Here is an 18,824-nt window from a genome sequence, read left to right as displayed (position 1 = left end):
TTGAATGTGACCTTGAGAGAAAAGGTGGGATTCTTAGTGGTTGGTTGAGTTTACCCATTCGGACAAACCCACCAGCAAAACCTCTTCACATTACCTGGAGGTAAGCGTCAATTGCTATCATAAAATTTCCTATGTCTGCATATTTTAGACTAAGCAAACCCTTGTAGTATTATTAGATGCGATAGCCAGGCAGCCACGGACCATCTTGAATTATGACCCCAGTCTGAATTGCAAAAGGATTAATAATTATTTAACCTGGAACACATGACTGGTTCGAGGTCTTCAGGCCGGATAGTGACGATTCACGTCCTGATTACCTAATTATGTGTATCGAACTGAAAAGAAAATAGTTCTTTCTTCGAAGACGAAAGCTTATTGAGGAACTTTAAAGCCATGGTCACCCCGTAAAAGGGTTAAAACGCCAAGCCATCCGTAAAATAAACGAAAACGTATTTTCGCGTAAAAATACAAGCTCTGTTTAGTTACGACAGACTTCGACTTTTCAACCTTTTATATTACGTAACTGCTTTATACAATATTCGTAGGTACTTCTATATATTGAAACAGTAATAATATTACGTAATAATACTTTTTTTGTTTTTTTGTTTCTGTGACAAAGGAGAATAAAATTTACATAGAGTAGTAATAAAAGTATGAAATTCGTAAGTTATATGCTCTGTTTGTTTTAGTTTCAATGCGCTCTTACAAAAGTAGTTTTTTTATCTACTCTTGACTTTAAGTCCCGATATTTTTTTCGGATTGGATCTTCTAAGTAAATCGCAATTACTATCAGGTGGTAAATGTACTCGCGAAGCAGCTACCCGTAAGCAGCATTTTACTAGGGATGGGGGGCGGGGCATGTCGGAGTCGAAGTGACTAAACCCTCCTGTCGCTCAACAACCCACGTCTGGACCTCGCATGAGTCAGAACCATAGACCTATATAGTAGGGACACGACATATTGTTCTATACGTACAATCGCTTATATAAATAGCACCCATTTTGAAGGCACATACATAAACATATATCTATCTCGTTCTTACTCAGCACTTTAACTCGCAGGAAAACAATATAACAGTATTTCAGTGCGTACATAAAATGAAACATGAATATACGTAAATATCTCCGTCTCCGTCTAATGAGGCCGAAAATCCGCCATGTTTAGCGCGCCAAATGTCATTGTCACGTCAGTTCGGCCGTCTGTTTTGGGTTGTACATTATTTATTGACTATGATATCGATTTAATATGATTGATTATATAAAATTTCATAATTTATCATGCTTAAAACATACAAAAATAATAATTAAAACGTATTTTATAGGATCTCAAGAAAGTCGATGTCCTAAAACTATTATCTATATGTATTTAAATTCATTATGGAGCCCTCATCCGAAAAATCCATTTTTCGGTCGGAATCTATTGATCATGACACTAATCATAAATACCACTTTAAAATATGTCATCAAAACATATTTAGACATTCTGTTTAGATATTTCGGGAAAAAGGCTACCGACAAAATCTCTTCGGAACTATTTAAATAAAATAGTTTTATTCCGCAGTGAGTAAAACACTATTGTAAATTTGTTAAATATTTAATAATTAAGTGATTTTAGAGAGGAAGTCACAAGGAATGACGTTTGTAATTAATGAATAAATGTTCTGTAGGTGTTTTTTTTTTCACGCGGTCCCTTGATAAGTTTAAAATTTGAATCACTCTCAAGCGAAAGTGATTCAAATGGTGCGGCGCACCTTCCTTGGGGTGCGCTGCGGTAGTATGTTACGGACTTTAGAGTCAGCAAAACAATTAAAATAGATTGTAATAGTCTAAGAAAAACACGTACTCAAAATACGATAACATTTAGCATGCTAGAAATGGGCTGATGGCTTTGAACTACGCCATATCTTTATGTTTTGCGACAAACGACAACTTTATAAAATCAGTGTAGCAACTTTTAAAAATCATCATATCGTTTACTTGGCAAATTCGAAGGACGAACTTGTCTTAGATTTCACCCATCTAAATCATATCATATTTGCACATAACAATATACCTACTTACTTCCCATTAAAGTATAAATTCTACAAATAAATAATACTCAACAATATTTAAAATAAAATGAGCCAAGAACGTTTATCGATAAAACCTGATAACATTGAAATCTTTTGTACAGCACTAAAGCCGCCATGTTTTGTGGCCAGATGACGTCACAGCGGCACGAAATTTTGGTTGACGTTTCATTTCCATAGGTTTCCTACTTCATTGGTCAGAACTCATGAAAAGGCAAAGGGGGGAAAGTGAAGTGCTTAGTGCGGAGCATCTCTGCCATCACCCTCCCCCTCAGGACGCCGGACCGGCATTCGTCAGCGCCATGACCACCAGCCCTCTCGGTCGGCAGGCTATCTGAAGCCCACCTAGATAGCGTCGGTTAGAGTGGGTGCCCGTTAGCAGCTAGGCCTCTTTTGGTGACACTTGGGTCTTAATTAGTAAACCCTACCCTCCCAGCTGAGCTTTCGTATCCATCCACCCGTCTTGCTTAAGTGGAAAAGCTTCCAAGCTCGCCGTGATCCTTGAATTTAAAAAAAAGCTCTACTATGCCAAAATTTTATTGGATTTAAACACTCGGTTTAAAATATAATTACAATATCGGAATCATACGGACAAAATCAAAGAGGCTTCCGAAATATTGAGAGTCCTCAAATGAATGAAGTTGTACGTCACGTCTGGATAAAATCTTTACAAAACACGAGTACATTTCCGCGTGGGCTATTGCTCCCTTTTTTTATTGCCCTTGTAGGCAAACGAGCTTACGGCCCACATGTTGGTGAGTGGTTACACTCGCCCATGGACTTCAGCAATGCCAGAGACAGAGTCAAGCTGCTGCCTACCCTATGCAATTATATCTGCGTCGCGGTTGCCAATTACTAACAACTACTTCATTTTAACGCTATCCTAAAAACGCACAATGTTCATACTAATAGTATACAATGTTCATACTAATAGTATACTAATAGTATTAAAATTGTGGCGATATAAACAAAATAAATTTATTATTTTTTTTTTATTGCTTAGTTGTTTGGACGCGCTTACGGCCCACCTGGTTTAAGGTAGCCACCGGAGCCCAATTAAATTCGTAAATTCAGACACCTTGGGACAAGAGTTCTAAGCTCTCAGTTTTAACAGTACAACAGCTGCCCACTCTTCAAACCGAAACGCATTACTGCTTACTACTGCATCAAATAGCCAGGGACGTGGTATCTACCCGTGCAGACTCAGAAGACGTCTTACCACCAGCAGTAAATCCCGCGATTTAGGCACCGCTCGATTTAGTTATGTTTAGATTGGATTGAAAAGATTCTTAAAAACTAATATTTTAACCAAAAAATAAATAATCGGAGACATATTTCACAAAAGCATCTATGGTATGCGTATCGGAGACTGATATTCATATTTATTTACGATTTTACTTATTTAGAAACTTGTAAATACGTATATGTATGTAGAAATTAAACAGAGAGTACACAAAAAACTTTGTTCATCACACGGATTTTTGCCCGATATCCCAATTCATATCTGCTCGAATAACTTTCATAAAATTGATTGTAAAGCTAAACCTGTCGTTTTTCTTTCTTTACTGAATAAATTAATTGATAATTAAAGAAACTTGTACCTGTACTGCCGCTGGCATTGCTGAAGTCCATGGGTGACAGTCACCACTTACCATCAGGTGGGCCGTAAGCTCGTCTGCCTACACGGGCAATAAAAATAAATAAATAAATAAAAACTTGTATATACTAAATCGTTAACTTTGATTCCAGGTGTCAACAAGGACTGGGATAGTGTCGCATTACGTACGTCTCCAGATAGTGGTTCCGGAGGCCTTCATTCTTGGCTCCGGAGAACACCACGTCGATCTGGGCAGCGTCATCCACCTCATATGTATCGTGGAGAAGGTGTGTATGTCCTTCGAAATAAGTTAAAAAGGAATAAGTTATGGTGAATTATAGATTTAGGGAGTTCTTGATATTGCTAGTATGATATACTATGAACATAAGGAGGTTATAATAATATATACACTTTATTGTTTCGCCTGCAACAATGCCGAAGCATTTGGATTTCACTAAAACTAAAAATCATGATAAGAACCCGTACTAATTAATATAAATAGCCACAAACAATTAAAACAATTCGTAAACTTAGAAAAACGGGTGAGTTATGGCTTTTTTTTTCGAAAACACTCAAAATTCAAAACTCAAAAAATGGCTGCAACCGAAAAAGGAAAGGATTATAGAACCCAATGCTTAAATGATGTAACTATGTAATAATACTATGTGGTTTAACTCGAGAGTGTTCATTCGAGATATTATCAAGGATTACATGAATCGGGGATTAGAAAATCGATCATATCTATAAAGTTATTAGACGGTAATCGGATCTCTGTCTGCCTCCGACGGCAAGTTAGACGATATACAAAAACTCAAGATTATCTTAAGTACTCAGACCACGCCGATATGTCTTACGTGGCATAACACGTACAAAACCAAAATCTCCGATCGATTCAGCATTCTCCGTGACGTGTGTATATGGAATTTACAAAAAGTTTGGATTCAAAGAACTTCATAATACTATACAATTCTTAGACAAATCATCCGTTGGAGACCCACACGGCTTTCTAGCATTTAACTGACTTATAGTATATGAGGGGCCAATTCAAACTTAGATGCAGTAGTTTGTAGATATTTAATGTATTGAAATTTATTTGTATATCAAATTATTACATAGCACCATTAAAATCGCAAAAAGATAATGGAATCTTTTTCGATCGTATTACCATTAACGGATAACTTCTTAAACAATGCCGAAGCACCTAGGTCCAATTGTTTTTCGGACTGCTTCAGTTAATCCCTATTTTGATAACATCACCTAGTACTGCAGAGTAATATAGTCATTTAATGTTTAAACAGAACTATTTCTTTATACTTTGGTTTTACACTTTATAAAAAATAGTTAGTGCCATTTTTTATTAACGCGTCTGAAGCTGATAAAGTTAAAAAAAATGTATTAATAATACTTGCGTTGGCTTGGTGTTGCGATGAATGAGAACCAGCCAATGCCCAAAACACTTCATTACGGATCCTCCCGATCCATTAACGGTGCTTTTAGGTACCTCAAGCACCGGTCACCGTCCTCGCCGAACCCGTCGCTTGCGACGAAGAGCTCGACGAGCGAATTAACCCATAGACACAGCCCACTGAGTTTCTCGCTGGATCTTCTCAATGGGTCGCGTTTCCGATCCGGTGGTAGATTCTGCGAAGCACTGCTCTTGCTAGGGCCAGTGTTAGTAACACTCCGGTTTGAGCCCCGTGAGTTCACCTACACGTTAGGGTGAAGCTGAAATAGCCTCTCAAGGCTAGGTAGGAAAAAAAAATAGAACCAGCCAATAACTTTCACGGGTTCATTCGTTCAATCAATCATTAATGTAATTAAATAATTTCATTAAAATACCACATTTTATTTGTTGCCGTGAAAATAATTCTATATTTTTTTTATTGCTTACATGGGTGGACGAGCTCACAGCTCACCTGATTTTAAGTGGTTACTGGAGCCCATAGACATCTACGACGTAAATGCGCCACCCACCTTGAGATTTAAGTTCTAAGGTATCAATATAGTTACAACGGCTGTCCCGCCCTTCAAACCGAAACGCATTACTGCTTCACGGCAGAAATAGGCGGGGTGGTGGTACTTACCCGTGCGGACTCACAAGCGGTCCTACCAGTAGTAATTACACAAATTATAATTTTCCTTCACCGCGGAGGTCAGTCGTGAACATTTGTTAGGTACGTATTTCATTAGAAAAATTGGTACCCGCCTGCGGGACTCGAACACCGGTGCATCGCTAGATACGAATGCACCGGACGTCTTATCCATCCTTTAGGCCACGACAATTCTTAATTTATAAGCTTCTTAAATTATAAATTCTTCAAATTCGACTTCTTAAATTATAAAATAACATTGTGCAAAATAAAAGCAAACATGCGTTATCAAATTCACATTCAACCTGAGAACTGTACAATCAATAGCTCTGATAATATTGTAAGTATCATAAATAAAAATGTCACAAACGGTAATAAAAATTGGAGAAAAAAATACCTCATATATTAAATCGAAGAACAACAATATTTTACGGGTGTCGCGTACGGAAACTCATAAAAAAAAACAGAGCGAAATCATAAAATATTATATTTGTTATACGTATGTACGTGGCAGGATATAACACGGACCGACTTATTAATGTATGGTACTGCTCATTTTATTGGCACTCACGAAGAATTTTATTGCAGTTGTACAAAATCTGAATGTTATTTTCAAACTTTCGATAGTTGATTTTCGAGTTTAATGTACTAAAGTTCACTGATTATTCATCTGTGATATATAACTCTTTTACGAGTTCTAGTTTTATTTTGTGACTCGTATTTTATGAGGGCAATGCCTCGGTGTGGCTTAAACTGCCGTCTGGTGTAGTGGTAAGTGACATGGTCACTACACAAGGGGGTCGCGGGTTCGAATCCCGCCAAGGGAAGATATTTGTATGATAAATATAAATGTCTTTTCCAGGGTTATGGATGTATATTAAAATATATGTATGTGTATAATAAAAATCTTACATTTATATCCGTTATCTAGTACCTATAACACAAGTTCTTTACGAACTTATCACGGGACCAGTTTTTTTTTTTTTTTTTTTTTTTTTTTTTTTTTTTTTTTTTTTTTTTTTTTTTTTTTTTTTATGATTGGAAGGTTACTGGTGGCCCGGAGGCCTTTCCAGTTTCACCAGGACACGTGGGCGAGCAAAGGCTCAGCCAGGAGGGGTGGGATTTGCTAACAGTTACCCGAGCGCCTCCGAAGGAGACCTAACAGCTCAAGAGTAGCTGCTTCGCGAATGAATCTACTACCGGATCGGTATCGCGACCCGCTGAGAAGATCCGGCGAGAAACTCAGCGGGCTGATGCATGGGTTAGGTTGCACGGCGAACTCTTTGTCGAGTTCGACGAGTACGGTTACCGAGGTCCCTAAGCCTGCTCCTAGTGTTAGAGCTGAAGGCGTCTAATGCAAAGGTTATTGGATCTGATGGATCCGTAAGGACGTGTCTAGGGCGTCGACGGTGACTGGCTCCTGCGTGATCAGGATTCGGGGAGTAGTCAGCGGCGGCTACGATAAGGCGATTATCATGACGCATAGCCTTATCGAAGTACCGTTCCGACACTGACTTCATGTATTTCTGGATAGATTCGAGGCCCAGGTCGTCGTGTAGGTCAACGTTTCTCACGAACCACGGAGCTCCGACGGCTAACCTGCAAAAGCGGGATTGTAGGGATTGGAGGGTGTCTATGTGTGTGCGGGCCGCGTGAGCGAACACCACACTCGCGTAAGTCATGACGGGCCTTATGCAAGTTTTGTAAAGTGTCACCTTGTTCCGAAGGGACATTTTACTCCGCTTACAGATCATGGGGTAGAGTCTACCGAGAATAAACGCGGCACGGTCACGGACTGATTTTATATGCGGACGGAATGTCATCGATGCATCCAGGGTAACGCCCAGGTACTTGACCTTCCTGGCCCAGGGTATGGGTTGTCTAAAGAGAGTAATCGGGGGTGTGAGATTCCTCCTCCTAATCCGGGAGGAAATCCGTGTGGAGCTTCCCCTCTGAAATAGCACCGCAGTACTTTTCGCTGGGTTGATGTCTATGCGCCATTTTCGGAACCACTGTCCTAGGGCTAGGGCTGCGCTCTGAAGCTTCTTCGCGATTAGGGACTTATTTCTACTAGAATAGTAAACAGTCGTGTCGTCGGCGAATAAAGCTAAATGGGTCGGCGGCGACCGGGGAATATCGTTGACGAATAAGCTAAATAGGAGGGGTGAGAGGACAGAGCCTTGCGGGACTCCAGCTGTGAGAGATCGTGGGGAGGAGCGGGTTCCCTCGACTCGATATCGAAAAGAGCGGTTCGACAAGAAGTCCCGTATGATGAGCACGAGACTATCCGGCACGCCCATGTTGAATAGTTTGAAAATCAAACCGTTGTGCCAGACTTTGTCGAACGCTTTTGCGACGTCGAAGAAGAGAGCTCCCGTGTATAACGGTTTTGGTCGATTAAGCCCCACAAGAATGTGCTCCGTGAGGCGGTGCACCTGTTGAACGCATGAGTGATTTGTACGGAATCCGAATTGTTCATCGATGAGAATGCCCTTGGATGAGACGAAGTCTCTGAGGCGTTTGTAGAGCAGACGCTCATACAGTTTGCCTAGAGACATGAGGAGGCTAATCGGGCGGTAGCTCGTCGGATGATTTTTTGGTTTACCGGGTTTATGTATGCCGATAACGTCTGCTTCTTTCCACACCGCGGGAAAGATACAGTTCGCCATAGCGGCATTGTAAAAAAGATGCCAACATCACGATGAGTTGGACGGGTAGAAGTTTAATAACGCGGTTGGATATACCGTCGGAACCGGGAGCCTTGCGAGGACGTAGGTCTTTGATCAAGTCTTTAACTTCCATCGGGGTGACGGGTGGTAACGCATCCGAGGGTGGCAAGGAGACTCTGCGTTCTACCTCACTGTCTACTAATTCTACATGAACAGGGTCCACGGATTGAGTGCTGGGCGTGCACTGGGTTTGCAATGTATCGGCCAGCAGCTCTGCTTTTTCGTCATCATCGAACGCCGCGAGTCGGCCTGAGGGGCCTACGAGGGGGGCATAGTTACTACCGTATCCGATTTGAGAGTACGAGCTAAGCGGTAGTAAGACCTTTGGGAGGGCGCGAGTCCTTCTAAGAAATCAGACCATCTGGCATCTCGGACTTCGGCGATGCGAGACTTTACGTCGCGTTGTAAGGCACGCATTCGAATACGATTTTCCGCGGTAGGATACCTGTCGTAGGCGCGTATCGAGGCGTTCTTAGCTCTAAGGAGCTCCCTAATATCGTCGGGCAACCCGAAGCGGTAAAGGAAGTCCTCCGCTACAACTTGTTTCGATGACCTATCTAATGTCGAGGTGATGTGTGACGTTAAGATGTCTATGGCTTCAGCGGTATCCTGAGGAGACGGGGTAGAGTCCGAGCTAAACGGGAGCGATGGTGGATCAGATTCAGCCAGGCTAATGCTCAGTGTGTGCCAATCCACCACAGTCCTCGCGACAGGAACGGAATCGGGAGCGCGACCGAGCTTCATAACGACGGGACGGTGGTCTGAATCTAACTCTGAAACGACTTCGATCGAGTGTAAGCGCAGAGTTACGTTTTTTAATAACGCTATGTCGAGTATATCCGGGCGATGTGCGATATTTAGCGGGTAGTGAGTCGGGGTTAGCGGAGCGACGATATCGAAGGCGAGATCATCGACTAACGCGTCAAGCCGCCTGCCATTCGGGGTTGTGGTGTGTGAGTTCCACCTGATGTGTTTACAATTTAGGTCGCCCTCCAGAATGACAGAGCTCCCCATGCCGAGCAGCGCCTCGATATCACTGCTTAGAACGATCTTATCCGGTGGAAGATAAACGGACGCGATAACGATCGGCGCGTGTCCCGTCAGTGAGATTCGGCACACTGATGCTTCGATATTAGCGAGCGCGGGAGGATCGAGCGGGACGCAATGCAGGGCTCTTCTATAGTAAATGACGGTACCACCACCACGAGCAGAGAGCCTGTCGTTCCTGACCATGTTATAGTTCGCGATTTTAGGGTCACGGCGCGCGGGCTTAAGTAGGGTCTCCTGCACTAAAAAGATATCAATTTGATGGTCACGCAAAAAGTCAGAAACCTGATCACGTTGATTTGCGAGACCGTAAGCGTTAAAAAATCCTATCGTTACGGATAGGGGCTTTATTCTACTTATATACGCCATTGATTACCGGCGGAGTGAGGGGAGGACGTACGTATTTAATGACGCGTATACGTCGGCGTATTCTTGCACAACGGCGATAAAGTGTTGTGCAGTGGAGGCAGCGCGAATGGCGTCGCCCAAAGCGTTAACGCGCTCAAAGTTGATCGACTGAAAGAAGTCGATCGCTAAAGCGAGATTGTCGGACGCGGTCGGAGGGCAAGTCGCGGGAGAGGGACGAGTCGCGGGGGCGGGACGAGTCGCGGGGGCGGGACGAATCGCGGAGGAGGGAATTGTAGCCGTGTTCATATACGGCAGCGGTTTCGCCCAGGCCGAGACACTGGGCACCGGCGCCGGAACGAACGCTGGCTTAGCCTGCGACACAGAGGGTGCCGAGGCTTTGATGTCTGGGCCGGAAGCTCGGAGGCGGTTTTGGCGGGCGACGCGGCGATTTATTTTCGGGGCTCGGGGGCATCCGCGGTAATTTGCGGGGTGACCCTGTGTTTGACACAGGACGCAGCTAGGCGGTTCCGTCGCGGTTTTTTGGTCGCGAGCGCAGAGGGCCGTGGCGTGATCGCCCAAACACTTAACACATCGGGGGCGCGCGTGACAGTTACGGGAAGAGTGCCCGTACAGTTGACAGTTATGGCACTGGCTAGGAGTGCCTTTTTATGGGGGCTTCGACGGCGATACCAGAGAGCCTACAGACGGCCTCTGTGTTGAAGATTTTCTTACCCTCGGGGGTAGGCTGGAGGGTGACTAGAACCATATTATATGGCTCCCTACCGCGACCGGTGTGCATACGGTGCACAGAATTCACTGGAAAGCCCTGTTCTAACAGATCGGCCTTGACGAGCTCTACATCTAACTCTTTAGGGATTCCGCGTATTACAACGCGGAGTTCGCGCTCCTCCTGGAGCGTATACGTATGGAAACTTATACGTTCCTTACGGAGGTAAGCAGACAGGGCCCTATGGTCGTCGGGTGTTTGAACCTTAATTTGAATGCCGTTCGCGAGGTTACGGGCATTCGTGAAATTTATATTTTTGGCCTTAAGGGCCAGGCAAACTCGATCCCAAGCTGCCTTCTCCTGAAGGATAACCGGGGAGGGGTCTGGGTTTTATTATGTGCCACCGGACGCGGCGACGGAGTGGCACGGGCTGGGGGCGCAACGGGAGTCTGAGGGCGGGGGCGCGACGCGTTCGCGGCTTTGCTAATTTTAGCGGCCGCGGGAGCTCGGGACTCCGCGGCACGCTTCTTACCCTTCTGTACCAGGGTGAATCCATCCGTCGATGAGACGGGGGCGAGGTCAACCTCCATGTCCGAGTCAGAGTCGGAGCACGAGGAGGAGGGTGCAGGCGACCTACGAGCAAGTGTAGGTGTTTTAGAGGGCGCGACGGAGGCCGCGGATGATCGCTCAGCTGAAACGATGGTCACAGCGGACGACGCAGCAGCTTTACTCGCCAGTATAGGCGACACGGGAGCGGCAGGCACGACGGAGGCTGCGTTGCTCAATGCAGAAGCTTTGCACGCAGGTACAGGCGACGCAGGAGCAGCGAGCGCGGCGGAGTCCTCGAGAGGGCTCGCAGTGTGATTGGCCTTGAAGGCCAGAAACTCTGAAGCGAGCTGTGGGTGGTGAAGTCGGAGGAATTCCGCGAATACAGCGTCCATGATCGCTGAGTACCCAGGTGGGGCGGCCCCGGGTCTTGAAAACACTCGCCTTGCGGCGAGGCCCCAACTTCTCGGACCTGAGCGGTTCTATTGAACACAGGTGGCAATGCGGCGCGATTACTACAGGACAAAGAAAAAGCAAAACAAATCAGAAATAACAAAAAGAAACAAAACAAATAAATACTTGCAGGAAACCACTTTGTCGGCAAATGTACCACGAACACAAAAATAACTAAAACGAAACAAATAAAAGCTTCCAGGAAAAACACTTGGTCGGCAGATGTATCACGATCACAGGCCGCGCGAACAATGGCCGGGCTAACAAAAGCCGGGCGAACAAAGACCGGGCGAACGAGTGGTCGATGAGCACGTCCGCACGTGACGGGTGCCTCTATCGGAATGACGGGACCAGTTAACGTGGCGTGATTGTTAGTTTAAAAAAAAAAAAAAAAAAAAAAAATAGAACGATGCTTCGAAATTTTTTCATATTTATATGAAAACAGATACATAATCATTATTATATTAACGCATATTATTATAACAACGGTTTATTATCATTTTTGAAAAATATTAATTGAATTATTGAACCTTATAAATATATATATTTTTTTTATTACTTAGATTGGTGGACGAGCTCACAGCCCACCTGGTGTTAAGTGGTTACTGGAGCTCATAGACATCTACAACGTAAATGCGTCACGAACCTTGAGATATAAGTTCTAAGGTCTCAGTATAGTTACACCGGCTGCGCCACCCTTCATACCGAAACGCGTTACTACCTCACGGCAAAAATCACAGACTCACAAGAGGTCCTACCACCAGTAATAAAAGATCATTATCAAAAAAAATTAATAATTATTAATATGCCGTAAAATTTTATAACGAAATCTCTGCATTAATAATAAAAGTTTTCAAATGATCGGAAATCTTAATTATAGTAATAAATGTTCACTTCAGAGTGAATTTTCTTACTCTTTCCTTCTTTCTCTCCAACTTTTTAACCCGCTTTGTGTATCACGGAGGGCTGTAATTTTTAAAAGGCTCATGACAATCGCTCGAATGAAAATAATGTGATGCTTATTCAAAATCAAACCCGCAAAATGTATAAAATATATTTGAATATGCAATTTCGAAAAGGGCACATATCGCATATTTTGTCAAATACGTTTTTTCATATACATGTAGTTTTGAGGCTTACCTACACCCATTTTATAATAATTCCAGTAATTTTCATATGCTAATTAACACTAAATATATATCTCAAAAGTTAATATTTCAAATTTTACACTGCTTTAGAAAATAATCAGCTTTTTTTCATTTCCTGAACATTTTACATTTTCAGAGTTGTGCGCTTTTCGAAATTGCATATTAATTTGTAAACATTTGATAGTTCGCATTGTGAAATTAAAAGACAGGGCCCTGAAACTGCGATACTTTAAGACAAATATTTTTTTTTGTATGGAAACTATCGACATCTTGTAGCGGACGCCCATCAACTTATATGTTTGTTAAAGTTAAATCATTTAATTATTGTACAATAACTAAACACAGAAAATGAAAAAACAATAAATCATACAAGTCTTTATTGGCTATATAGACAAATTGATTAAATTTTATCAATTTGTGGTTTCATTGACAATAAAATTTAGGATAGGTAATATGTTACTGTCATCTACAGGAGCGTTGAGAAATTAATCGAAACGAAGCCATCTAGTGGTCGACGCCCGTAAACTTGAGTCCTTGAGTTGCTTATCTATAACTAATTTATGTGTATTATCTATGTTGAAAAGCGTTATTCATTTTTTCAGAGTCCAACACCCCCGCAATACGTCTTCTGGTACCACAATGACAGGATGATAAACTATGATGCTACAAGGGGTGGGATCACAGTGGAGACCGAGCCTGGCGCCCGTACCCAATCCAGACTCACAGTCAGAGGCGCAACACTCAAAGATTCCGGGAATTACACATGCAGCGCTAGTAACACTGAGCCTGCTTCTATACACGTTTTCGTCTCGGAGGGAAGTGAGTGCAAGAAATTATTTAATTCATAAGCACGTTTTTTACCTAGCGTTTCTGAGTGCTCATTAATGAAATCATAACAGAATATTAATCGTACTTAAGCTATTGCATAGCTTTTATCGTGGGCGTTGCACGCGGCAGCCGAATCAAGAAATTCCGTAACGAAAATAAAACCTAACATCCCCCACTCCGCCTACCGTGTAGCTCGCGTTCAACACATTCACACGTTGCGCTTGTTAGTGTTTGTGAATAAGCGCGCGGCGTGACGGCGCACTGCATGCGCATCATGAAAAGTCTGCCCGTCTCTCTCTCGCGCGCTCTAGCTTATGAGTGTGAAGGGGAAAGTTAATTTTTTGCTTCTGTTAATGTTTATAGATATAGATAGCGTGGTCTTATTTTATTATTGTTTTCATATTAAATTATTATTGTCTACTTATAATTGCAGTTGATAATTGCAATAGCTTTACCGCGGCAGTCCCCGAGTGCCAAACGTGTTTTTATTTAAAACAAAATCTGTGTTAAGATGTTATCAGTCTTCTATTAAAATGAAACACCTTAATATCACTTCTCGTCTGATTGAGTATCTTAAGCCGGAAAAGTTACATCGTTGCCTTTCATTTCCGTTTTAGAAGTTAAAGATTAATTATAACTTCAACAAGTTTAAGTCGATTGTTTTGAGCTTGCTCAAAATAAAGCCCACTGATATTGTTATATTTCAATAATAAACATAAACAGAACCAATCTGTAAATATTTCAATAAAATAAATGAATGTGTTTTGTTCGTAAATTATTTTCTACTTGTGAAATTTTTATATTTATGGTTATGGCTATTCACATAAGGTCGTTTTCCTACATTTTAAATGACAACGCTTTTTAGTAGCATTTAAACAATGATGCTTCTAGGCGACGTTAGTATGATTAGGCAGGTCAAGCACCATCTCAGTGTATTAAATGGTGTTCGCTGGAAGTGGAAAGATTTTAAAAAGCGGTGCGCGTGAATGAAGTGATACTTCTTTTTCGATGTGTACTACACATTGTATTGTGTATTGTATTATAGTTTTCTTCATTTTTCATCCTTAAATCAGATTGCTCTTGTAATAGGGAATGCTGTGCATAAGAGATGCGACATCTACAACATTTATATAATATATATTTTAAATTATAGATAGAGAAATAAATATGTAGTTTTTTTTAAATACTTCATTAAAACATTGGACGCTACTCGTTGCTAACACTCGCGCTGGCCTGTAACAGCTATACTACGCGCGTGCGTTCGAGTACCACGCATTCACTCTCGCTCTGTCTCTTTCTATTCCATGGTATCGATGTTTAACGCAACCTTGTTGGAAGTCGCATTAGAAGTTTCACTTCAAAACATCGCTATAAACTACCACACTTCACATAAATTCAGCACACTTCACTGTTTAAAACTGCTATTCATTCATATTTCCTACACTAGCGCTATTTCGGTGAGTCTTCCAACAATAGCTTTTTCAGCAGGCAGACACTTTTTCAAGTTGTCCCCTATAAAAGATGGTGGTCCTAACCTCTATTCTCCATATAAACGGCCAATTATTATGATTCCAGGTAACAAAATGGCGGCGATACTTCGGCGCAACACGAGCGCGATCCACGGGATCACCACCAGCGCCACCTGTCTGCTCCTTCTGGGCACAGCGCTCATGCACTATGGTTTGCGATGACGTCAATAGACCAAACACTCATTAGATATAGTTCTAATAGGCTCAATACAAACAATGCTCGAGACATCACTTGACTTATCAGTGTAACTGACAATAGTAAAATTGTTTCATAGTTGTTCATTTGAAATACCTCTAAGGAATGTGTTGAACTTAAAATTATGAATTTATCTATACTTTATTGCTCTATCGTTTGAAACATTCCTACTCTCTTTGACTTTGACAATTAAGAAAATAACTTTTTGTAATTTACGATATAAAACTCTTGTGTAGCGGTGCTTGTTGCCAAATTCCTGAGAAATGGCTAAACCGATTCTTATGAAATTTTGTGTGCATATCGCGTAGGTCTGAGAATAGGTCAACATTTATTTTTCATACCCCTAAATATTGAGGGTGGTTTACGCAACAAAAAATATTTCCTAGAAATTATGTATATGGCAAAACAAAGATTGCCGGATCAGCTAGTTTTAGAATATATTCTTATTACCGATGTACCCAGTTCTATGAAGATACACTCATTAATTTATATTAAAAACATTATTGTTCTAATTTTTCCGGCGTAAAATATGTTGTGTAATTTATTCATTGGCAAGTGATGTCTTACGAGATGTCTCTTTAGTTAAAATTAAATTATGACTGTAAAGAATAGAGAAATGATGAACTGTATTACTACTATAAATATAAAATAATTTAATATTACATTATAAATTCAAATTCTAATAAATTGTAACATAGAAAAATATTAAATTTAAGAGTTTAATAGAAACTGAAAAAAAATTACGTAAGCTTTCATTTCTAGTATGTGAAATGAAACATTCTAAAATACTGATATCTAGATTACAAATTATTGAAATTGTAAATTGGATAAGATTTTACAGTTAACGATATTCGAAATTGAAACTGAATCTAAAAGTTATATTGAAAAAATTAAATCCTCGGATTTTGTTCTTATCTTTTTTGTGACATAATATGACAAAACACTATTGCATATTTTACAGTTTTAAGGTTTTTTTTTTAAATTTAAAGTCATTTAAAATGTTTGTTATCTGTTATTAAATCAAAGTGACATTTGACATTCATAAATTTATTACTTATGAACCACAGACGCCAAAAGTCGCGCAACGTCGGCTAACCTCGTACAGCCACATATTATGTCCAATATCTTTGGTCACTTTAAGGTAGTTAAAGCAGTTAGAAGTACTACAACTAGAAACTATCCAATGTGGTGGATATGATAATGAAACTATGCATTTTCTTAATCGGTCCCGAAACCAAAAACTTACAATACGTTGATTTTGTAATTTTTATTATCATAATGTACTTAAATAGATTAATTTAGTGCAAGAAAATGAAATTTTTTAAATTTCATACAGCAATGTTTACTTTGAGAACAAAAGGTTTGCCAAAATAATTTTATAATTTATAGAGCTCTTCATCACAAAAGAACGTTCTCGAGACATATTTGGTTAAATATTATTACCATTTCGTTTTTGGTCTCGGTTTCAGGCTTGGCTAATAAAATTTTCTTCTTATTCGGGCGACTGGAAGTCAGTAAAAATGGCGTCTAAATATTCAGTTATATAGACAAATAGAACTATAAAATGGTATGACCGTAAGTTGCGTAATTTTGAAAACCCTGTACTGGTGGTAGGACCTCATGTGAGTCCGCGCGGGTAGGTACCATCACCCCGCCTCTTTCTGCCGTGAAGCAGAGGGGTGGGGTAGCCGTTGTAACTATACTGTGACCTTAGAACTTATATCTCAAGATGGGTGGAGCATTTACGTTATAGATGTTTATGGGCTCCAGTATGGCCACCACACCAGGTGGGCTGTGAGCTCGTCCAGCCAACTTAGCAATAAAAAAATAATAAAAAAAAACGATACAAACCCAAAATGTTCTTTATGCTATGATTTTTAGATTAATACACCCTGTATGTATACAAGCCAATCAATTTAAGTCTGTAAAAGAAGTATTGTGTTAACGCAACCACTGTTTAATTTGAAAACATTTTTTTTCACATGTACTTTTTTGGGCAATGGGTATTATTACTGGTGATACCATAAGCTGTAAAATCTTTAGTCTATGGTTAAACCATGGTGTTAGATAATAGATAATAAAATAATAAAAATAGAATTGTAATATACAAAAAACGTATACTTTGAGAATTCGAGTTAATGATTTAATTCTAAATAATGTTATGTATCCATTTGTAAATAATTACATTGAATAGTTGATAGTACGATGTAAATAAATATGGTCGGTGTTTGAAAAATAATTGATTATGTACATAAGAAACTTTTTTTGTGATTACACGTAACGCAATAAAGATTACAATTTCCTTGAAGTTCAGGTTTTATTTGAACTACAGGGGGTGGTTTGGGGGTGTATATATCGAATGTAATAGAAAACTTCAATGTCTCCTTGTGAGGCTTCTGTTAAGCAATATTTGACCTCACTATGATTTTTTTTGTTATTGCTTTTGTATACAGATGAGCATACGTCCCACATGATGATGATCGATTATCGTAGTTCATGGACTTCAGCAATGCCAGGGGTAAAACCAACCCGCTGCCTACCGTTAACTAAAATCGAGCGACCTATGAGCTCATTTGACTATTCACACAGACAGATGCCACTTGCCAATAATGACCCCTGTATGCTTAGTGCGAGTTTCATAACGTTCTCTATAGCGTAAAAGTTAGCTCATATTTGTATGGAATGGGATCGTTCGCCAACGTTTGCCGCTAGGGGCGCTGTTCCAACTGCATACAAAATTGGCTTAACTTTTACGCTATCGAGAACGTTAAAAAACTCGCACTAAGCACACTGCACTTTCGCAAGGATGTCCGATACCCATACCCATCCAAACGTCAGGGAGAGGTTGGAGGGGTTAACCCAGTGAACACTACACCTGACGCGCGTCTCTCTCCAAATACGTCCAGCTGGCGTTGTCGTCGCAGTGAATCGACGGCTCTTCATCTGCTGGTAGTATCGTTTACTGGTGGCAGGAGGTCTTGTGTCCGCGCGGGTAGGTACCACCACCCCGCCTATTTCTGCCGTGAAGCAGTAATGCGTTTCGGTTTGAAGGGTGGAGCAGCCGTTGGAACTATACTTATATCTCAAGGTGGGTGGCGCATTTACGTCGTAGATGTCTATGGGCTCCGGTAACCACTTAACACCAGGTGGGCTGTGATCTCGTCCACCCATCTAAGCAATAAATAAATAAAATCTGCAATCACGTTACAGCAGCCCGTCAGGTCGCTAAATATCCTAATGGACAAGGATCAGCCTGCCCGGTTGGAAAGGGATACACCGCCAACCGGTCGCTCTTAACATTGGATCCGCCTATACTGGGAGGCTGCCTCCTACAAGAACAGATCCTTCTCGAAATCCCTCCTCTGACCCCGTGTTTAACAGCGGCGGATCTCTCGCTCTTACCTCGCTACACCGCCTCCTTTTGCAAGATGGTGTATATTAACCGGCAAACTTCTTGAGCAAATGACCTTGACTGCGCAGAACCGAATTTTAGATCACTTTGGTGGTGAGGGTGAGGC

General features: G+C 41.2%; 1 protein-coding gene across 2 annotated transcripts in view; it reads left to right on the top strand.

Annotated features, from left to right (window-relative positions):
• LOC114252718 (zwei Ig domain protein zig-8) overlaps positions 1-17,614 on the top strand; it is a 280,444-nt gene extending 262,830 nt beyond the window's left edge. For both annotated transcript variants that reach the window (XM_089735509.1, XM_028187321.2), the window contains 3 exons: positions 3,818-3,952; positions 13,356-13,572; positions 15,157-17,614. In XM_089735509.1, the coding sequence (XP_089591635.1) occupies positions 3,818-3,952; positions 13,356-13,572; positions 15,157-15,272 (468 nt within the window). In that variant the 3' untranslated portion in view covers positions 15,273-17,614. The remainder of the gene's footprint in view (positions 1-3,817; positions 3,953-13,355; positions 13,573-15,156) is intronic.
• Positions 17,615-18,824: the final 1,210 nt, after the last annotated feature.

The sequence above is a fragment of the Bombyx mandarina genome, chromosome 19, assembly GCF_030267445.1.
Source record: "Bombyx mandarina strain Sakado chromosome 19, ASM3026744v2".
NCBI classification, from domain to species: Eukaryota; Metazoa; Arthropoda; class Insecta; order Lepidoptera; family Bombycidae; genus Bombyx; species Bombyx mandarina.
Note: the sequence above shows the minus strand (reverse complement) of the source record. Positions and strands in the feature narration are given on the sequence as shown.